General features: G+C 37.6%; 1 protein-coding gene across 20 annotated transcripts in view; it reads right to left on the reverse strand.

Moving 5' to 3' along the window:
* Window positions 1-21,566, reverse strand: part of TRRAP (transformation/transcription domain associated protein) — a 154,730-nt gene that overhangs the window by 75,567 nt on the left and 57,597 nt on the right. For 19 of the 20 annotated variants that reach the window (XM_073362108.1, XM_073362105.1, XM_073362109.1 and 16 more), the window contains 15 exons: window positions 20,638-20,819; window positions 20,158-20,356; window positions 19,368-19,496; window positions 18,274-18,540; window positions 17,274-17,480; window positions 16,044-16,202; window positions 15,829-15,963; window positions 15,513-15,623; window positions 14,465-14,611; window positions 9,987-10,200; window positions 9,208-9,333; window positions 6,921-7,067; window positions 4,118-4,320; window positions 1,972-2,093; window positions 208-421 (listed from right to left, as the gene is read on the reverse strand). In XM_073362108.1, the coding sequence (XP_073218209.1) occupies window positions 208-421; window positions 1,972-2,093; window positions 4,118-4,320; window positions 6,921-7,067; window positions 9,208-9,333; window positions 9,987-10,200; window positions 14,465-14,611; window positions 15,513-15,623; window positions 15,829-15,963; window positions 16,044-16,202; window positions 17,274-17,480; window positions 18,274-18,540; window positions 19,368-19,496; window positions 20,158-20,356; window positions 20,638-20,819 (2,562 nt within the window). The remainder of the gene's footprint in view (window positions 1-207; window positions 422-1,971; window positions 2,094-4,117; window positions 4,321-6,920; window positions 7,068-9,207; window positions 9,334-9,986; window positions 10,201-14,464; window positions 14,612-15,512; window positions 15,624-15,828; window positions 15,964-16,043; window positions 16,203-17,273; window positions 17,481-18,273; window positions 18,541-19,367; window positions 19,497-20,157; window positions 20,357-20,637; window positions 20,820-21,566) is intronic. The other variant, XM_073362122.1, reaches the window with a different exon arrangement.

Genomic DNA, 21,566 nt, shown 5'->3' on the forward strand with positions numbered 1-21,566 from the left:
AGACATCAGCTTTCCAATATTTAAAAGCTTAGTACTTATTTTAAAATGTTCTGAGCCTCTAAAATGGCACCCTTGATATGCGGAGTTTTACAGGGCTATATCACTTTTCAAGATACACAATACAGCTACACATTCATAAGGGAAAGGAGGAGCAAATATCATTTATAAAATTACATTCACGGTTCTCATAAAAAATGGTTTTCCTACCTCAATGCATTGCTTAATCCAAAAGTGGTTTCCCATTGCTTCCCAGTTTTGAGAACAAGTTACATAAAGTAGGCGTTCATAGACACGACGCTTCATAGAATTGTCAAAGACCTCAAAAAATTTGGCTCGGATGAGCGGCTGAGCACAACGCAGCCCCGAAAGGAATGCAGGTTCAAGTTTAGCAGTGAGCTCGCTTCCAGAAAGATTCTCATCCCTAGGAAGAAAACATAAGCAATTGATAATACACAGGCCTGTGAAAGCGTAACCTATTTATTTAGCCGGAGGATATTTTCTTTTGTTCTTCCAATTTCTGGAAGATGTTAATATCTAGAGTCAAGTGTGGCTTTATCTACTGCCAAAAAAAGCATAAGTTTCTGTGACATATCAAAAAGTCCCTTCAGAACATCTCACATGGAGTCAGATCACAAGAACAAATACCACAATGGCCAAGAGACCCACCATGTCCAATGGAAGTCACTATTTATCTCTCTGGATTAGCTCTCCAACAAACCTTCCTACAAGCTTAATGTTATAGGGCTCAAATTAGTAATGCAATGTTTCAGTGGTTTCAATATGAGTCCATTGTCCAGATTGGGCAAGCTGGAATTTTGGGTGGTGGAATCACCCCTGCACCACGCAGTTATGCAAACTGCTTTTAGAACATCTCACACTCAAACTAGAAGTTCATGTGTATACAATGCTAATCACTATAGACAATAATTGTTAGCCAGGTGCCATACATGCAGGGGCAGACGTTTGAGAAGAACATTTAAGAATATATTAGTACATGACACAAAACTCCCCTGCAATCCGCAGAAAATTCCTGGTTAAGTGTCAAGCTTTGTCTTTACTGGGAAGTAGCCCTGATTTCAGTCATGAGCATAGCCGCATAAGTGCACACTTCTATTTTGGATAAGGCAATCTTTGATTTGCACTGGTGGAGGTTATTTCTGCTTGAAATACCCAGGTAAGCTCCACTGATGCAAACTGAGGCTTGCTTTGTCTACAACTAAGGGTTTGCACCATTGTTGCTACTCTGCTAGCTGGCTATGAATGGCTGAAAACAAGGCATATGTTTAAAGTACAAAATTCCTTAGTGGCCATTATAACTTACTAGAAGTGCACACACGATCTTGTGGTGAGGCAATTACTGTAAAATGTTTTTCTATACAGGGCTAGAAGACTCAAGTGTGGCTATCTAAGAGCATGGCTACACTGGAAACTTCAAAGTGCTCCCGTGGCAGTGCTTTGAAGTGCAAGTGTGGTCGTGCGAGAGCTCTCCCAGTGCTCCTGGTAATTCACCTCTCGGAGCCTGTTTACACAAGTACTTTAAAGCACTCTGACTTGGTGCACTCAGGGGGGTGATTTTTCATACAGAGCGCTATAAAATGTAAGTGTAGCCAAGCCCTTAGTAACTAGAAAAATATGCATTACAATAAGTTTCCAGGAGAAAAGCTTCATACAAAGGGGAAAGGAGGGACACTGCACTAGCAGTCAATTCTATCTCTGCAACATGATCAACTATGAAGATGCCACAGCCCCTTTTCTTTTTGCTTGGAGCAAGGGCTGCAAAAAGATTTTGTATCTGAAGATCTAATGTGAATATGTAAATATGTTCACTCCAGTCTCAGTGAAATAAACTGATTGTGCATTTTACAACAAATCTACTATAGCCCTAAAAGATGGATAGCATGTTATAAAGGTCATGTATGGTACAAATTATGAACCAATAAGCTGTAATACTTGATTAATTGCTATAATTACCTATAGACATAGTTAACAAGGTCTAAGAACTGGGCATTTAATTCAAGGTCTTCTGGAAAACGCTTTTCAATGTAGGTCATCATTTTCACTAGCAAAATGGACTTCTCCCGGAGAGTAGGTGTCTGTTAAAATGAGACATGATTAATTTTCTCAATTCATCTTAAAACACAAGGAGAAATGGCATGTTCAAAGTACAATTTAGCCATCCTCTACACCATTTTTTTCACTCCTACGCTACTGAAAAATGGCTTTACACAAGGTCATGCTTTCTAAAAGTATAAAACCCAAAAACTCTAAAGTATTTATAGTTCTAGAATAGATACTATGCTGGAAATATAAATGGATGCTATGGATAAATAAATAAAGCTATGGATGCTTAAAATCATTAAAAAAGATAAAAGTTTAATTGTTTAATAGCTAGTGCCACTATATAAATCTATGGTACACCCACACCTTGAATACTGCATGCAGTTCTGGTCACCCCATCTCAAAAACATATTAGAATTGGAAGAAGGGCAACAAAAATGATTAGGGGTTTGGAACAGCTCCCACATGAGGAGAGATTAAAAAGGCTGGGACAGTTCATATTAGGAAATAAAGAGATGACTAAGGGGGGATATGATGGAGGTCTAAATCATGAATGGTGTAGAGAAAGTGAATAAGCGTATCTTACCCCTTCATCTAACACAAGAACCAGGGGTCACCCAATGACAGGTTTACATCAAACATAAGGAAATACTTACTAACACTCCAGCAGTCAACCTGTGGAAACTGGGTTCAAAAAAGAATTATATGTTCATGGAGGAAAGGTCCACCAATGGCTATTAGCCAAAATGGTCAGGGATGCAACCATATACTCTGGGTATCCCTAAACCTCTGACTACCAGAAGCTGTAAATGGATGACAGGGCATGGAACATTCAATAAATTGCCCTGTTCTGCTCATTTTTTCTGAAGCATCTGAGACCAGCCACTATTGGAAGACAAGATACTAGGTTAGATGGACCACTGGTCTGACCTCGTATGGACATTCTTGTGACTATAAATACTGTGACCAACCAGTGGTCCAGAAAGGTGTAAAAAAAATTTTTGGCTACACTGCCATTGAACCATACTAGAGACACATGGTGGGTGAGGCAATATTGTTTGTTGGACCAACTTCTGTTGGTGGGAGAGATCAGCTTTCAAGCCACACAGAGCTCTTCTTCAGGTCTGGGAAAGGTACTCCCAGCATCACAGCAACATGCAATGTGGAAGAGACTATTTAACATAAGTAGTTAGCACATATTGTAAGGGCCATCCAAATACCCCAAGATAATATGCTTCAATCCAAAAATAAAACGCTCTGTCCACACACCCCTAGTTGTCACCTAACCACCCGACACTGGAATCCATATGGGATATCAAACACGTACAACGCATACTTGATGGGGACCCCATCCTGAAACAAATCTTTCCTGAACTCCTACTTCTGGCCATCAAACTACGTCGCAACCTCTCCAAGCTCATCATCAGAAGCAAGCTCCCTACACACCAGGGCACACCAAGTCAAAGCAGCACAGCCCCACAATACACACACACCCACAGGCATAAAAATATGTACTCATCACACCAAAGAAAGAAGATTTTCAATAGTCTAAAATTTTCAGTCTGTAAATTTAAAAACTTGAATCAGGATCTTAGCTTGAACTCGCAACATTTTGGACCTTATTCACTGCCAAATTCTTTCAGAAATAAGATGTAGGTAAGGATACTGCATGATGTTATGGAAAGTGATATAATTGGTAAGATAGAGCTTCACCTACAAATATTCGGTCATCTTACTTTAACTGAAGCAACTTTACATGGCTCTATAATACTGGCTTTTGGACACTTGAACCTTTGGCTTTAAAAAAAAAAGTTCTCTTACCAAAGCACTATTTCACATGAAAGGGAAAATGTAGCTTACAATGTACTGAGTATTCTTAACTCCATTTCTTCCTTGGGAGCCCAGAGTGTTCACAACTTATAGATCGCACTTAAAAATATGCAGACTTAGGTCCTTACAGAACCCTTTGTCAAACACTGAACAGAAAATGCAAGTTAGAGGTTTTCATTAGTTTTTGACTGGAATAAGGATTTTCACCTGATTTAACTTTTCAATTTACCTGATTGGCTGCCATTGGAGAATTGTTTTTCACCCACTCTTCCACTATTTTTACCACTGCACGAAGAATTTTAGCATCAGAAGATTTTTCAATCAGAGATGTTAGAATAGCTTGGATAAAATTTTTCCTCATCTCCATGCTCATCACAGCAAGACGAGTTTTCACAAGATCCAAGCTCAGCATTACCAGTTCACTTGTACCTGCTATGGATAGAAGTGCATAATTTTATAAATCAGTCATTTCATATGCCAGAAAAAATGGTTTCAGTGTGAACTGCACAGTAGAACCTTTGAGTTCTAACTTTGCTAACAATCTGTGAAGCTGATAACTGCTAAATATCACCCCTTCTCTCAGGCAACAGATAGGTAAGCTAATGAACACATTACACAAGAAACACAGAATCACAGAAATACAGGGCTGGAAATGATCTCAAAAGGTAATCTAATCTAGTCCAGTCCCCTGAGCTGAGGTAGGACCACGTAAACCTAGACCATCGCTCACAGGTATTTGTCCAACCTGTTCTTTAAAAACTTCCAATGACAGGGATTTCAGAACCTCCCTTGGAAGTCTGCTCCAGTACTTAACTATCCTTATTAGTTAGAAAGATTTTCCTAATATGTAACCTAAATCTCCCTTGCTGCAGCTTTAGTGGATTACTTTTTGTCCTACTTCCAGTGAACATGGAGAACAATTGATCACACTCCTCTTTGTAACAGCCCTTAACATATTTGAAGACTCATCAGGTTCCCCCTCAGTTTTCTTTTCTCCAGACTGAACATGTCTAGTTTTTTTAACCTTTCCTCATAGGTCAGGTTCTCTAAACCTTTTCTCATTTTTGTTGATCTCTCTGGACTTTCCCCAAGTTGTCCACATCTTTCCAAAGTTGTGGCATCCAGAAATGGACACAGTACCCAGCTAAGACCTCACCAGTGCTGAGGAGAGCAGGACAATTGCCTGCAGTGTCTTATATATAACATTCAAATTAATACACCCAGAATATTAGCTTTTTTTTTTGCAACTTCATCACATTGTTGAATTATATTCAATTTGTGATCCACTATAACCCCCAGATCCTTTTCAGCAGTACTACCACCTACCCAGTTAAGCAGGGTGGGTAATCAATGATTTTTTTAAATAAAAAAATTAAAAATAGGGTTTTTTATTTATTATTTAAACTATAATAGCTTTCATTTGAAAAGGTTTATTTTTAAAAATAAACGTAACACAAAATATGTTAAGGCCTAATTATAATTTAGTTGTCAACGTGAAACATGTTTTGATAAGAGAAGTTTATATATCCAAAACATTTCAGGTTTTGCTTAATAAAAATAAATGTTATATGTGGTTTTGTGTTTAATTAAATTCCAGTTACCATCCTAATGCAGCATGACAAATCATGAATAAAAAACTTAATTTTCTAGTAAATATATCATTCAACATTTTCTAACCTACTGAAAATGTACAATTAATAAGCATCAGAAAATACTAAGCTATATAATTGCTTAAATAAATGTATATAGTTTGCTAGGTAGCAAAAAGATTTACCAAATCTAGAATAAAGGTTCTATTTAGTTGTAAATCAACATGTTTTACTAGTTATATCAACCAATGAGAATTCTTCAGAAAATAACTGAAATACAAGTGGAAAAGTTGATTAAATCAATTATTTAAATGGAGGCTTTCCATGTGGTGATTTAAATTGCCTTGATTTAAATCAATCCATCCTGCAATTAAGGATAACATGGTTAAAGGACTCTTTATGGGTGCAACTTTATGGAAAATTCTAGGGAAAACTATTAAAATAACAACAAATTAACAGAAAATGTTACCATGGATACAAATCCTTATAATCACTTTGAAAACAGTCTGTCTATGTACCATACCCAAAACAATGGCCCACAGTGCTCTTCAGGAGAGCCTTCCCCTTTGGTCATGTCCATGTGAAAATAATTCAGTTGGAAAGGTATGGTGAGGCCTCATTTTAATAATACTTTGACAAATATTACAGTATACCAATAAATCATGAGGTATAAATAATTGAAGCTAAACTTGTCAAAATGAAAACAATATTTTGTGAGGCAGTATTCTTATTCTGTTAATTTCCTGACTTGCTTATCTGCCAAATTTAATAATTTGCAATGAGTTACTCACGGATTAGTCTCAATTCACAAGGTTCTTTTTTTGTGTAATTAGAATGCGAGTTAGAAATCTAATATTGGAAGTACTTCTTCCAAACTATTTTCCTCAGCAAATTCACCATTAATTGAAATATTTTGTTCTTTAATATCACTGTATTTCTTTAGCAACATTTTTTATTGACACATGATTTGGGTCATTTGATGACAGACAAAACTCCATCTACTGATAAAGTCACCATTGTAAGAAGATAACAAGGGCACCAACTCGGAGCAAACGGATTTCACAAACAACTGCTTCACTACTATTAGCTTACACCTCTTATTTTAAGAGTCCCTGAAAGCAGAGAACTGTCAATCTACACTCCTGAAGAATCCAATAATTTTTAAATATACTGCATTTCAAACATTTACTAACCAAGTGATGTTTGACTCAATATTATGTTAGAGTTTTGTTCAGCAGGTATTAAGAACACACAAAATGTTACTTTTTTCCAGTCGATACTTTCAACAAGATTTCTCACTTTTTACTGGATTATTTTCAAATCATTCAACGCACTATGGAATTCACAACCTTAAATACACAAGCAGCTAAAACCACTCTAAATCTCTGCATTATGATGGGATGCACTACATTACTTAAAATCTTTATTAACCTGCATTATTACCTGTGGTTGCTTCTGCTGTTCCTGATGCAGCCTGTGGATTCAAATGTTCCCTGACCATTTTCTGTAGGGATCGCATGAAGACTGAAATCAGTCTGTCTATGTAGCTTGGATTGTTACTGCATGCAGACTTCAAAATCATTAAAGTACCTAAGATATAAATAAAAATTCTTTAAAGACAACTAAAATCATCATTCATAATTTGGGTAACCAGATGAACATAAGAATGGCCATACTGGGTCAGAACAAAGGTCCATCTATCCCAGTATCCTGTCTTCCGAACAGGTCATCATCAAGTGATCCATCCCGTGTTGCCCATTCCCAGCTTCTGGCAAACAGAGGCTAGGGACACCATGCCCTGTTTTGAGTAAACTAAATAATTCTGTACTCGTCCTATGAAAGGACAGGCGCAGTGCTCTACTTTTGGACAGTTGTGTCCTACCTTGGATATGCAGCTATCCCTGTTACAAAGACAGGAAATCTATGCAGATGCATGATGGAAAAGGTTAGCAAACCAAGATTAATGGCAATATTTCGCTATTTATCTCTCTCAAAGCATTCCTTTCTACTCAGTCAAAAGCTCAGTTTTGCAATAGAAATACCCCAAATATATCTAATAGTTGACTCTTGCCTTGTTAAATGGCTTTTTTCATGCCTTGGAACATGTCAGTTCTTAAATCCCATAATATGAAAATAAAGCATCATACTTGTTGGATACAGATGTAATCCTCCCAGAATGTAATTAATTAGTTTCATATATCAGTTACTAAGTAGGTAAGAAATCATCATAATTAAAAGGGTACATACTCGAGCTATGCAGGAGCTGTCATTTAGTATTAAAGACGCTTCCTAAGTGTCTGTATTAGAACAAATATGTATTTTCCCCCTCAAACTGTATATTTGTTAACAATGCCTGTGCACATATATTGGATATAAATGTAGAGATTGATGCTCCTCTGAAGTATGTTGGTGTTCACGTATGGCAGCTGATTTTACAAGATATATAGCAACACCTGTCCTCACACAGTATACAGATAGACTAGAAACCCTATTCTGGCAGTAACAACCATTTCCTACTTTTCTGCAACTTCATAATTCATCAAATAACCCAAAACAATATTTAGAGTTTAAGTGTTTTATTAACAGACAGAATGACTGCTTTACTTTATTTTGTCCCTCCTTTTCCACCCCTCACAAATACTCTGGTATCTTCTGTTAAGAGTCTGGACCGCTTTTTTATAATCGATAAGATATAGACTGACTCAGGGAAAACAGTAGAATCTAACCTTGGAGTGTGCTTTGGACAAATGATAAAAAGTCTCTTTCTTGGTTAGTGTGTTGTATAGCACATCCTGACACCTGACAAATAGGCAATTCCCTAAGTGAAATTACACCTGTCTACACAGATCACAAACTAGGATACTGAAGGACATTTGCCATTTAAAGCAGCAAGCTTTTCTAACTCGTGCAATTTCAAGTTTGCATTATTGACAGAACCAATTCTGTGCCAAACTTGCTATGACCAGCCAAACTGTCTAATCATTCCAACATATCTCAGTTGTAGTCAAGCATTCAGACAAGAACTAAAGGGAGATTAGTTCCCTGGTAGTTTAATCAGTGTAAATAAATAGTGAACTAGGAATGTGTTTCAGCTTTTCAAAAATGTGCTTAATAAAAATACATTCAGAAATGTTACCTTTTGAAAAGAGAGTGTACTGTATCTGGGATTCTTCACTTATTCAGAATCCAAGTTCTAAAGAAGACTCTTATGTGATTTAAATCAGCTAACATTTGATGCTTTCAACAAACTGGTGCTTGTATTCAAATGAAAAATACTGGACAAAAAACATTTATGTGTATTTACTTCATTTTTTAAAATACCCATGATCTTATGCCCCAAAAAATAGTAACTGGAGGATTTTGGCTGCTCCAGCTGAAATTTCCAATAGCTTTTACTTTACATCATTGTTAGGAAGGAGAAAAGGCATTTAAACTATGTGCCCTTAGTAACTAAGGCACCTATCCAGCCATCAGTATCCATTTTCAACACTTATCTTCAAGCCAGCTGCTTGGGAATGATAGAATGCAATGAGCCCTGTAGTCTTATTCCTCAAGGCTGTCAGCCTTCTTCCCAAGGTCATGTCTACATCCAGATTTCCCAGGGCGGCACACAACACTATCTACATGGCTATCAACCCCCTTACAGAAAATAAAATAAAACCTAATGACAGAGAACACACTAATTAGCGAGCCAATTTATAGACATGTCCGAGAAGAACGAGAAACTCACCAAAGAGTTGGGAAGGATTAGCATTAGTGGCTTTTTCATAATTAGTAAGTCCTTCATAGATAACCTTTCCGACTGCAGCATATAGGCATTCCAGCTCTTCGTATTTTGATGCTACACTTGAAGTACCTGAGACAGAGTTGACAACATAAAAACCAAATAAGTTTTATAATATTACAGTTATTAAAACAGTACAAGGGGCTCTCTCTGAACCTTCCATACTTGCATGTAAAAAAAACCCTGTATCTATTATACAACCACTGTGGCCTCTGTGTTGGGTATCACTTCCCCAGTATGCTCACTAAAATTTTCCTAGTAATAAGATGGTCTCGATTAATTTAGTAGTGCTATGACTAAGTAGTGCTTATCCTTGTCAAGTGTTCCATGTTACCTAAAGCCTCTCTTTACACCCAATTTCTCTTTCTTGTCTTAGTAAAACAGTGATGTTCAACTACTGAAAAACAGCATTTTTCAAAGCAGAAAAATGGTAATTGCAAAAGACATTAAATTTATAGCAGGCATTTCTTGAGTCAAAGTAATGACTGCCACAGGTTATTAAGTTTTTATGTCAATGGATAATGATGTATTCCACATGATTACTTATTGCAACTTTTTTTTTTTTTTTAACAGAGGTTGAAAGTGCAAGCTAAAATGGATCATAAAATGCAGAACACATAAAACAGAAGATTAGCATATTCAGAAATCTCTCCCTGCCCCCCCTCCCCCAAACCACTTAAGTTATGCAGTGATAAAAGAAAAAGGAGGAGGAAAATACCACATACTTGGTTCTGTAGGGAATATACTCATTAAGCGAGAGAGTAGACTGTGGACAGCCCTCAAAACCTTGGTGTTTCCACATGTCATACAAGCTGCTACTCCTCGTTGCAGAGGTTTGAAGCTGCTAAGGATAGCTGGAGACTGCAGTACAGTTAATAGGAAACTTAGGACCTCTAGCCCAGTGCAAATGTTGGCAAAGTTGGCCTGATTGGGCTGTTCCTAGAAGAACACATATACGGGAAAAAACAACAAACAAAAGAGTATTAGACTTGTTAGCTCACATAAACCTGTGTAAAATCTACAACAATATGATTCCAGGCTTCCATATTACAAGAGTTTCAATTCCATTTTCTTATAAACAGCCATGTTTTCCAGATCTGCAAAATATGAGATACTGGAAGCCACTAACTGCATAGCAGAAATTTACCTATTTGCATCGTTTTAACATTACAGGAGTGGTGAAAGAAGCAAAGAAAATGGCTAGCTAGACACTGCTTGGAACAATGGGCTGCACTATATTTGCCTGTGGAAATACCTTAAAGAAAAAGATATTGAAAAGCAGGTATAAAACAGCTTATTCTGATGGACCTTTAAAAGAAGCGCTTATGAGAAATGGGTGCTTCAAGCCAAGAAACAGGATGTTTGAAACTAAACCAACTGAATGAGTGGAAACTAAAAGATTTTGCTAGCCTTGTCTGTCTCCCATCCTAAAATATAACCACTGTTACACTGAATTAGGCTGTATGACTTCACCTAACAGAAAGCAGAAGGATATTATTCATTATTTGGATTACTGTAGTGCCTAGGAGCCCTAATGCTAGCTTACCATTTAAATGTTATATAAGCACTAGGGCCACCCACCTTCCTGCCTGTTTTTTTTGTTGTTTTTTTTGGCCTACTAGCTGCTGGATGCAGCGAGCTCTGCCTTTTCCAACTCTGTGATGCCTACAGGACCACAATAAGAAAGTAGAAGATTTGCAAGAGATGACAAACTGGAAGACTTCTTCTCCAGAGCACTGGAGGGAGTTAGGACAGACTACAGTTCAACAACTGGAAGTCCCAGACAACCTGGTTCTCTCAATTGCTCATGCAAGTAAATTTGCCATCCTCACCATTACTCTATGTTCTTATATTTATCTGGAAAAGGGTAACAATCTCCAGGACTCCACTCCTGAGCAAGGACTTGAATGCAGGTCGCCCCGCTGCCAGTGAGTACCCTAACTGCCAGGCTATAGGATATTCTGAGACGGGGGTCTCACCTTTCCTGATGAATCTTCGTATAAAATACTTGAGCAATCATTGGGCCAGAAACAGAGGATGATTCTATAGCCCAGTGTTCAGAGGACTTACCTCATCTGGGAGGAGGACATACTTGGTTCCTAGGTCTACTTCACTGAATATTTAAGTATTTTGTAAAAAATGGAACAGCTTCAACAACAGGAGAAATTAAGAGAGCCCCATCCCCAGAATACCCTGGAGGTTAGGCACTCACATGGGGAAGAGGGGAGGAACAGTGGTTCAAGGTTCCTGCTCCGGAACAGCAATTCAAATCTGGACCTCCCACATCCCAGGTGAGTGACCTAACCACCAGCCTAAATGTTATAAGGGGGCACCACCACTACCATCACCTATTTCTCTTGCTCCTCCTCCAGTTTTTGTGCTTAAAATCCCCCTTGTGAATATAGCCTGAAAAATTGAAACAAGACGCATCATCAATGTTAAACTTTGTTCAGAGATCTCTGAACGTTCTTTTTTATTTGTTTCAACAAACAATTCACTAAAATTGTCCCAAAATTGCATTTTTCAGTGAAAAAAGTTACAGCTATAAAACTTGGCCCAGCTTTATTCCTAAGTACAAGCCCCTGCATCTTCTATTCACAGAAATATTCAAGTGCGGTCTTGTTTTACCCAAGTCCTGTTATTTCTGCTCAGCCACCAATACCTTGTAAGGCCTGCACTCAGATAATATATTTGCATTGGCATTACTGAGACCAAGAAAGGTGGGTGGGAGATAATTCTGACAAAAAGCTGAATAGGTACAGTGTTTCATTTGTAGGACTGAAGAGAAAATGATGTGCTGAATTGCGGTTAAGTAATTGTGCATGTATTCAGCGTGGATAACATTTGCTCCTGAAGTGCTGAATGTTAATGGGAGTTCTCATTAGTTAAGTTGTACAGTATTTTTGAGAAGCATACGTAGAGTTTTGAGTAATGAATAATGATGAAGCATCATCAACTACAGAGGTTGAAAGCCAAATGTACAAGGGTATATAAAAATAACAGCATTCACCACCTTTAAACAGAGGTGAACTAAACCAGCCCCAATGGTAGGAGGAAAAAATTATTAAGTGACTACCTTTTAAAAATAAGATTACAAAAGCAACTATCTTCACACCAGTAATGTACAGTTTCTAAACATTTGGAAAAAGGAATCATGGTAAAAGTACTCTTTAAAAATCTTAAATTCATTTACTATTGCAGCGAAGTAGGCTTTGCCACTGCTTTATTCCACAGTGGGAAACCAAAAAGTGATCCCAACATATTTACCACAATAAGAAAGTTCATACTACTTATAGTAGTAGTATGGTACAAATAACTTAGTTTATAGTATTGTAATGGCATATTATATGGCATACTGTCATGTAATGTATTAAAAATAGGGATATCAAATGACTAAAAAAGATCAATTAATCACAAGATTTAAAAAACTGTCACGATTAATTGCTGTTTTAATGGCACTGTTAAACAACAATACAATACCAATTTAAATTGACTATAAATATTTTGGTAGTTTTTCTACATTTTCAGATATATTGATTGTATTCTGTGTTGTAACTGAAAAGTGTAAAGTGCTCACTTTATATTATTTTTATTACAAATATATTATATCTATCTACTATATATTACAAAGAGAGATAAATAAATAGTATGTTTCAATTCATCTCATACAAGTACTGTAGTGCAATTGCTTTATCTTGAAAGTGCAACTTACAAATGCAGAATTTCTTTTAACATAACTGCACTCAAAAACAAAATAATGTAGAACTTCAGAGCCTACAAGTCCACTCAGTCCTACTTCTTGTTGAGCCAATCGTTAAGACAAATGAGTTTGTTTACATTTACCTGCCTGCTTCTTATTTATGTCACCTGAAAGTGAGAACAGGCATTCGAATGGCACTGTTGTAGCCAGCCCTGCAAGAAATTTACATGCCAGATATGCTAAACATTTGTATGCCTTTTCATGCTTGTACTTGTAGGCTCTAAAGTTTTACATATTTTTTTTTCATATAACACTCAAAAACAAAACAAAAATACATTTAAGTGTTCTACATATTAATCATAAATTTAAATTGGTATTCTATTATTATTTAATAGTGTAATTAAAACTGCAATTTATCACGACTTTTTTTTTTAACCCAGTTAATTTGTTTTACGTTAATAGCATGCTTTAACTATGCCATAATTAAAAACTTCACTGTTAAGTATAGAATGCCAACCTTTCACTAAGACAAGGTAGGTGTTATCTTTTATTAGATCAACTTCTGTTGGTGAGAGAGACAAGCTTTTGCGCTACAAAGAGCTCTTCTTCAGGTCTGTACCACCACCAACTCCTTGCACCAGTCATTTCTCCACCAACCTTTGTCCCAGTTTCCCTACTCGCCATCCCCAGACCCGATTCCTCAACACTCTGCATTCCAGTCAGACAGCCTCCTCCCTTCTCCTTCATCCTGCTTGGGCATCAGCAAAGGAAGCACTGAGAACAATGAAGGAACTGCCTCCATGCTCTTAATTCTGGTGCCGGGTGTCTCAGCGGTTCCCAGCTGCCAAGAGGGGCAATTGTAGAGACAGTCCTGCCGCCCTAGGCTGGAGCATGTCCAGCACGGATAGAATCTTCAGCGACTTTACTTGCCAAACTTTTATAAGTCTCTGCTGAGCATGTGCAAACAGATCCATAAGCTTATTTGTTTCCTTTATTTTGTTTCTATCGATTTTATATGTAGTATTTACATTACATGTTAGACCAAAAATCAGTTTTAATGACTCTACAAAGAAACTAAAATTATTTAACAATACTAGCATTGCTACAAATGCTTGACAGAAAGATTCTAACATTTATTAACGTGCACTTCCATTCCCAAATGTTGACTTTTACCTAAATCCTCTTGTCAAGAAAAATGACAAGAATAATTACTCAAAAAACCTATAAATCAATTTCATTAGTTCTAGTAATGACAGTGATTAAACTAGTAATTAAATGGACAACATTTAATTTAAAATTCTCTACATCAATGTTGTGCTACTATCTTCAATATATAGTCTAAACCTAAGATCTGCATATTATAAATAAAATAGATCTCTTGGATACTGACTTATCAAGAAATAGGTAAATTGTTAAAGACCTTCAATATCTTATTAAGCCAGTACTCAATTATGTCCTGTGTTACTGAATCTTAAAGCTCTATAGGGCTGGAATGTAACTTACCACAGTCATTAGCAGTTTATCAAACCACTGCAGTTTGAGTTCTGATTTTGGCCACATATCTGGTCGTAAAGCTGTCTTCAAAAGGTTAACGCAGCGTCGAGACAGCAATTCTCCAGGAGATCCAGCAGTGTTTGAGTTGTCATTTACCTAGCAATTAATCAAAATTACTGCAGAATGACAACCATTTATAACCACGATCTTTATAACTCATTAATTTTTTATACATCCTACATATGCATATCATTGTCTAGTTTTGGAAAGGCTTAGCTAAAGTAACTATACCAACACAGTCACGATACTGTATTACACAAAAGGCTAGTATTGTGTTTATATACAAACTGTTTTTAAAATGTTAACGGATTTACCTAGTCTCTGAAAAAATTCTCAAAGGAATGTCAGGTTGCAACAATATTTTAAAATGTATTATGCGAAGAATACAGCTGAGCAAACAATTCACAGGAACTATTTTGACTAATTTAATTGTTCATGCTCACAATTTGCCAATGAGCAGTTTAAAGTTCTTTAATTTATTCACATTTAAAATTATTCTGTGGGTAAAATTTTCAAAAGCATCTCAGTGGCTTAGGAGTCTAAGCCACATTTTCCAATGTTACTTAGGCACTTAAGAGACTACATCTCAGTGCAAGTCAGTAGGACATAGTTTTCTCACCCACTGATCATGTGATTTCGGCATGTAGAAACCTAAGTAATAACTGCTCTAGTTTTGTTCCAAAATATATTTTTGTATCTCAGAAACAAGTCAATGTCTTAAAGTTCTTTACATCTAAATGTCTCATCAGCTATCCAGACATCTCGGAGTATAACTACAAAGATATGGAACATGAATACTTTTAATAAAAATTTACATAAAAATCAGCACAACCCTATGTTTTTCATATGAACTTTTCATACCAATTTCCAAACTTTTCAGAAGACGACAGCCATCGTTGAAGTTTATACTTTTATCCCAGAGTGTATAATAAAAGGTTATTTGCATTTTTGAACACTAATGAAGCATTGGTACATGCATTTCAGAATCACACAGTACCTGGCAAGCAATTCTAATGAGGAAGTTGACCACAGTATCTGTATGCTGCTTGTCGATTGGCTTGGAAAGAAGTGCATCAGCTCCTGGCAACGACTGAGTACGTCCAAATACCTGTGCACACAATTTTTGTTCAATAAAAAAGAGGGGTAATGGTACATAATAAATTGTGCTTAAATAATAATATAAAGCACAACTATGAATTAATCGTAGTTTAACAGTGAGCAGGCTACAAAATTATGAAGGAAAATGAACATAAAGGTTACTTAATCTTAAAACTGCTGGTTATAAGAACAAAAGGAAACTGAATATTTCTTACTGCACTTATTGCCCCAGTAGCTGTCCTGAATCGTTTCACCTCTTGACCAGAATCAAGAGACAATCCTCTTTTAACAGAAGATGAGGCAGAACTTGCTCCTTCTCCACTTGTACTTGGATCCATATCTGAATCTGGCTGAAATATCAGCGATACACACATTTAAAAAAAATTCATGACAACATTTTGAGGTTCATCAAGACTGTTACTATTCCTACCTGTTGATCTTTAATTCTCTGCAATTCCCATTTGATGACTACTTCAGCAAGGTCCACAGCCAGTTTTCTTTGTTCAATTGTAACACTAGGAGTGAAACCCAACCTCTGCATGGCACTAACCATATGTTGCACCAAATGGTGTCTTACAGGGTAATAAACCTGTAGAAATGGATTCATAAATATGTTACATGTAAACTAATTATATTCTACATATTCCCTACTACACAGAAAACAGGATGGTAAATTAATTGCATTTAAGCCCAGAGTTGGTTATATCTGTACCATGCTCATCCCTCTAGAATTAAGACAAGAAGCTGGTTCTTTGGTAAAACAGACATTTCTGACCAGATTTTCCCTGACCCACAGGTAAACCAGACTAAGGCTATGGCTACACTAGAGAGAGCGTACAGCAGTACAGCTGCTAATGTAGCTGCTCTAAGCTCTAATGTAGCTGCTCAAGCCAACAGGAGAGAGTTCTCCCGTCAGCTTAACTACTCCTCTCTCGCAAGCAGCGGTAGCTACGTCAGTGGGAGAAGCTCCCCTGCCAACATAGCGCTGTCCACACCAGTGCTTATGTCAGTGTAACTTATGTCACTCAGGGGTGTATTTTATTCACCCCCCTGACTGACATAAGTTATGCCGACATAAGCTGCAATACAGACATAGCCTAAGAATCATACCTATCTAGTGTTTCATTTTGGAAACAAACCACTCCAAACTTCACTTTCATTGTTGCTTTCAAATGTTTTACTAGCTCTTCAGTTGGCTCCCTATTTACGCTATTTCATACCGTGTGCAAGCTAATTTTAAAAGTGCTTATGGACCAAGACCAAACTGACCCTTTGTTTAAGTTAAATTGGTATTTCAGGCATTTGTGCGCTTTTGGGAACATGACTCTTTAAATGACCATATATGGGTGGAGGAGGCTTTAACAAACAAAAAATACAGAGGACATGTTAGTAGAAAAGGGAAAGATGAAACAATGTAAAAGCAAAAGTTCAAAGAGACAGAGGCATTTCAGAATTGGCCAGATATATTGGTACATTAACAGCAGACATTTTCAGCTTTAAATGTCTGTAGTACGCACATGTGCGTAGAGAACTATCTCCTTTAAATATTTGTTCTCTGCTGTATAATTTGAATCTCACTAATTTTTATTTAATCTGTATTATATCTCCTAGGCATCTAGGATAATTTGTCCAATTGTTCGGCTGGTCACTGTATACATACCTTGAAATGTTGTACTATTAAATGCAAAATATGGACCAGTTGTGGAACTGTATGGCCCTCTTCTACAATGATTTTTCGTGTCCAGTGAGTCAGCATCTGATGTCCATCCTCCATTCGAGCAGGCACAGCTGGAGTTAGAATAGCCATTGCCTGCCTGACAATTGCTCGAGCCTCCATTGCATGAGCTTTTAGAAGACTGTGAAAAACCTAAAAAAGGAGTGATCCTCTTAAACATGATACAAACCTCTTCTTCTAAAGAATAATACAGCTCTTTAAGAGCTTTTTCCTTGAATAAACGGTAGTTTCACTCCCTTGTCCTACCTGCTATCCTGTTTTTCCCCAGTGTCTGATGCTGTTTTCTTATATTCTCTCCCCCATGAATCCCTTGACCTCTTTCTCAAACACCTTTCTTTCAAATGATACCACTAATGCCCTGATTTTAAAAGACCTCTAAATATTATCTGCTTCTTCACTGCCTCATCTCCCTTATTCCCCCATCTCTAAGCTCTTTGAAAGTGTCATCTACGCCCACGATCTTGAAGTGCCTTCATCCCTCTCCTTTATACCTGTCAGTTACCTTTTACCTTCTCCATATTCTAAAACTTCCCTAAAGTTACCAATGATCTTCTCCACATTAAGTCCAATTCTCATTTTTCATGATCTTTTTGCTGCCATCTTTACCAGGAACAAGCCCCTCTTCCTGCTGAGCTTCCCAGGTGACTCTCCTCTCTCACCTACTACCTTCACTAGTTCCCTTCTTGTAGATACTCCACAAGGTGCTGGTCTTTGGCCTGCTCCTTCTATACTTGCTCCCTGTGTGATTTTATCTGCTCTTGCGGTTTTAGTTATCACATGTATAATAATTATTCAAAACTACATCTTCATCCTCCATGACAGGCCCTCCATTACAGAACAAAATAATGGATTAAAGAAAGCGTACACCAGAAACAGTACTTATCAGCATCCTTTTAGCATATTAGTGCAAATTTGTAAACACTACCTGCAACACTATCTTCTTATGTATGGCAAATTTTGCAATGATGTGTGCTAAAAGCAAATGTCCACTGTACTTGCACGCTGGGTCCACGCATGCCTTAGACAAGAGACAGGGCCAGGCAAAGGTCATCAGGCGTCGTAGTTTGCTGTTCCGATTCTTGTTATTGTCATGAATGTGATGTGGGGCATGTTCCACAAGAAGTGTTGCAAATTGCAAGAGATAAATTCTGAGTGAATCCAGCATGTCTGCCTGCTTTTCTGGGTCAAGTACCTATACCCAAGAGTGGAGGGGTAGCAAGATGAGAAGAGAGAGAAAAAAAGAAATATCTTTGTAAGCTCTACACACACATTACCAACTACAAAGACAAATATAGTTCACTAAGTCTATAAAAAAAACACATACTTTTACAGGTTGGAATCTACAGCAACAGATGAGATGACTTTTAGAACAATGTAATTTTATCACCAGCTATCAGCACTCTCCAAAGAAATGGGCTACTGTCCATTTCTCCTCTATTGCCCAAATGATCTTTGATTACACTGTATGCACATACATCTACATTTAGGGCCAGGTTTTCAAAAGTCTTCAGCACACACAACGGACGCCAGATTTTCATAAGAGATCAGCTCCCACTCTGGCAACTAAATGAAGTGAGCACATTTTTATAAAAAGGGGAGCTGAGCACTTCTGAAGATCTGGCCTTTAAAATATCTTCAACAGTGACTATCTTATCTTTGCCGACCGGTATAATAATGAGGCACAAGTCATTTCTAGGAGTCTGTAGAGACTCTTCTTACCAAGAGATAGGTGATACAGGGGGTTGCCACAGCAAGCCTTCATTTGTAAAAAATATGTTGAAATCCTAGTCAAGTCACAAGTAACTTGAGTATTTGTAATCTCATTCTAGCTCCTGGTGGATATTTCTCCACAATTCAAAATTATTATATGAGGCAGTATAATTGATCACTTATGTTTAGAGAAGGCCCTGGCCAGAAGTAGCAAGAATAATTCAGATCAGGATTGAAATGTCAATCAACTCAGGTACATTTATTTTATTTTTCGCTTTTCAATTCTTTAAAGCTAGCAGGGATTGATACCTTTGTTATAAAAACACTGGTGATACTTTCTGGATTATCTCCTTCTGGGTTGGGTGGTCCCAGAAGTTGTTCTCCTTCTGCCTTTTCAAAACTATATAAGAATGCAGGATTCAAGATATGCTGCAGAACCTACAAACCAGAAATGGAAGAAGTTAATACTATGCTATTAAGTTCTCTAAATAAAACAATTACTTAAAAAAGCTATATGGATTATTCCCGATTACTGACCAAACCAATGCACTGCAGCTTCAGAACCTCTTGACGTTCTCTCTTTCAAACTTAGAGAGATCCCATGTAAAAAAGCCTGAACAGACAGATAATTGGGGGGTGGGGTGGAGGAGGAGGAGAGAAAAAACACACACAACACAAAAATTGGTTTCCTAGAAAGGGCAGATTAAGGATTTGTCTACACAGCCTGCGTCTGGACTTTGGGTATGGACTACAGAATGCACTAGCATGCTGTGCTGTATCTACCTTTTAGTTCACACCAGCTGTGTACCACACATGGGAGTTAGAGCACAGCACGCAAGTGCACTCTGTAATTTACACCCCATAGTCCAAACTGCAGGGCCACATAGGCATAACCTAAGAAATGCTCAACTTTGAAAGTCAGAGGAATTGCTGACTCCATGTATTATTGGTCTTCCACGTATATGGTATTTCACATAATTGGCTCTGCCAATTACTGAACTCTTTTTGACATTTAAGCAAGCAAGGTTTGTTGCCCTAGTTCCCAAGATGAGAATTAAACCTAAATATCAGCCTATTTTGATTTAATTGCTTTACTTACCTTGGCTTTCAGCTCATCTCCAAAGTTTGGGTCATTGAAGTCTACAAACCGGAAGAACAGAGCCCGTTTTTGGGAAATACTATAGTTTTTTGGGATTTCTTCTTCCATGTACTCCTTTAAGAAAGTCATATTGCAGAGAAAACGGCCTGTAAAAGCTCGAAGCAGCTGGAAGAGCAACTCTATATCACCATAATTCCTTCTGGAAAGGAAACAATTAAAATCTCTTGTGAGAAACTAGTATCAGACTATTTTGTTTGATAACTTGGGGGAGGAGTCATCATTGCTTTTAAACATGCACAGTTAAAAAATCCCAGGAGTCATTGAAAGTAGCCTTGGTTTTGGCTCCAACGGCAGCACTAAGGAGCAACTTTCAGCCTTTTCTTCCACACAGCATTATGTAGCAGTTTTATTTTGAAAGTACAGAAAAAATATACACAAATGGAAAAAAAACTGATTTGATCAATAAATAGTTCTACATACTTGCAGTAATTCAATAAGCAGTATGCCAGTAGTTTAGGTTCTTTCCAGTTTGTTGCAGCCATATTCTCCTTACGATGTCTTTCTTGAAAAGCTTCGCTTACCCACACACGTCTTAACTGACTCACTAAGGAATGTTGATTTGCCAACCAACATTCATCATTCTTAACTATAATACTTATGATCTGCCAAAAACAAACAAGACAAATACATCTATTAGACCTATATCTAATAGCAGCAATCAGAGAGACAAGGTGGGTTAGTTAATATATTTTATTAGACCAACTTCTGTTGGTGAAAGACACTGTTTCAAACTTACGCAGAGCACTTCTTCTAGTCTGGGAAACAAGGTGTTAACGGGCCACTTCACCTTGAATGGTCCCTTAGAACAGTGGTTGTCAAATTTATTTGATTGTGCCCTCCACCCCACCTTCTTTTTATCTGTAGCCCTTTACGCTCCCTTCCCCTCAAGTACATAAACCACCACCCAGCTCTGAAGGCAGCATGGAGAGCAGCAGCTGCTGGCCAGGCGCCCAGCTCTGAAGGCAGACCAACTTCTCATGCTCCCCCCCGGATACATTCTGTGCCCCCAGCCCCCCAGTTTAGAACCTCTGCCTTAGCTTAGCATAAGTAGTTAGCACATATGCTATTTGTTGACCTTGTTTTTAACTGACACTCTTCGTACCTTTCCCAGACCAGAGGAAGAGCTCTATGTAACTTGAAAGCTTATCTGTCTCACCAACAGAAGATGGTCCAGTAAAAGATATTACCTCACTCACCTTGTCTCTCGAATACAAGGTGGAACAGACTGTTTAGCACAAGTGGTTCACATATATTTCAAGGGACCACTAAAGGTGAAGTGGCCCATTACCACCTCTCCAATCACCGGGAGTGGGGTGGGAAAAAGGGGGTGGGGTAGGGGAAAACTGTGG

The sequence above is a fragment of the Lepidochelys kempii genome, chromosome 10, assembly GCF_965140265.1.
Source record: "Lepidochelys kempii isolate rLepKem1 chromosome 10, rLepKem1.hap2, whole genome shotgun sequence".
In the NCBI taxonomy this organism is placed as follows: Eukaryota; Metazoa; Chordata; order Testudines; family Cheloniidae; genus Lepidochelys; species Lepidochelys kempii.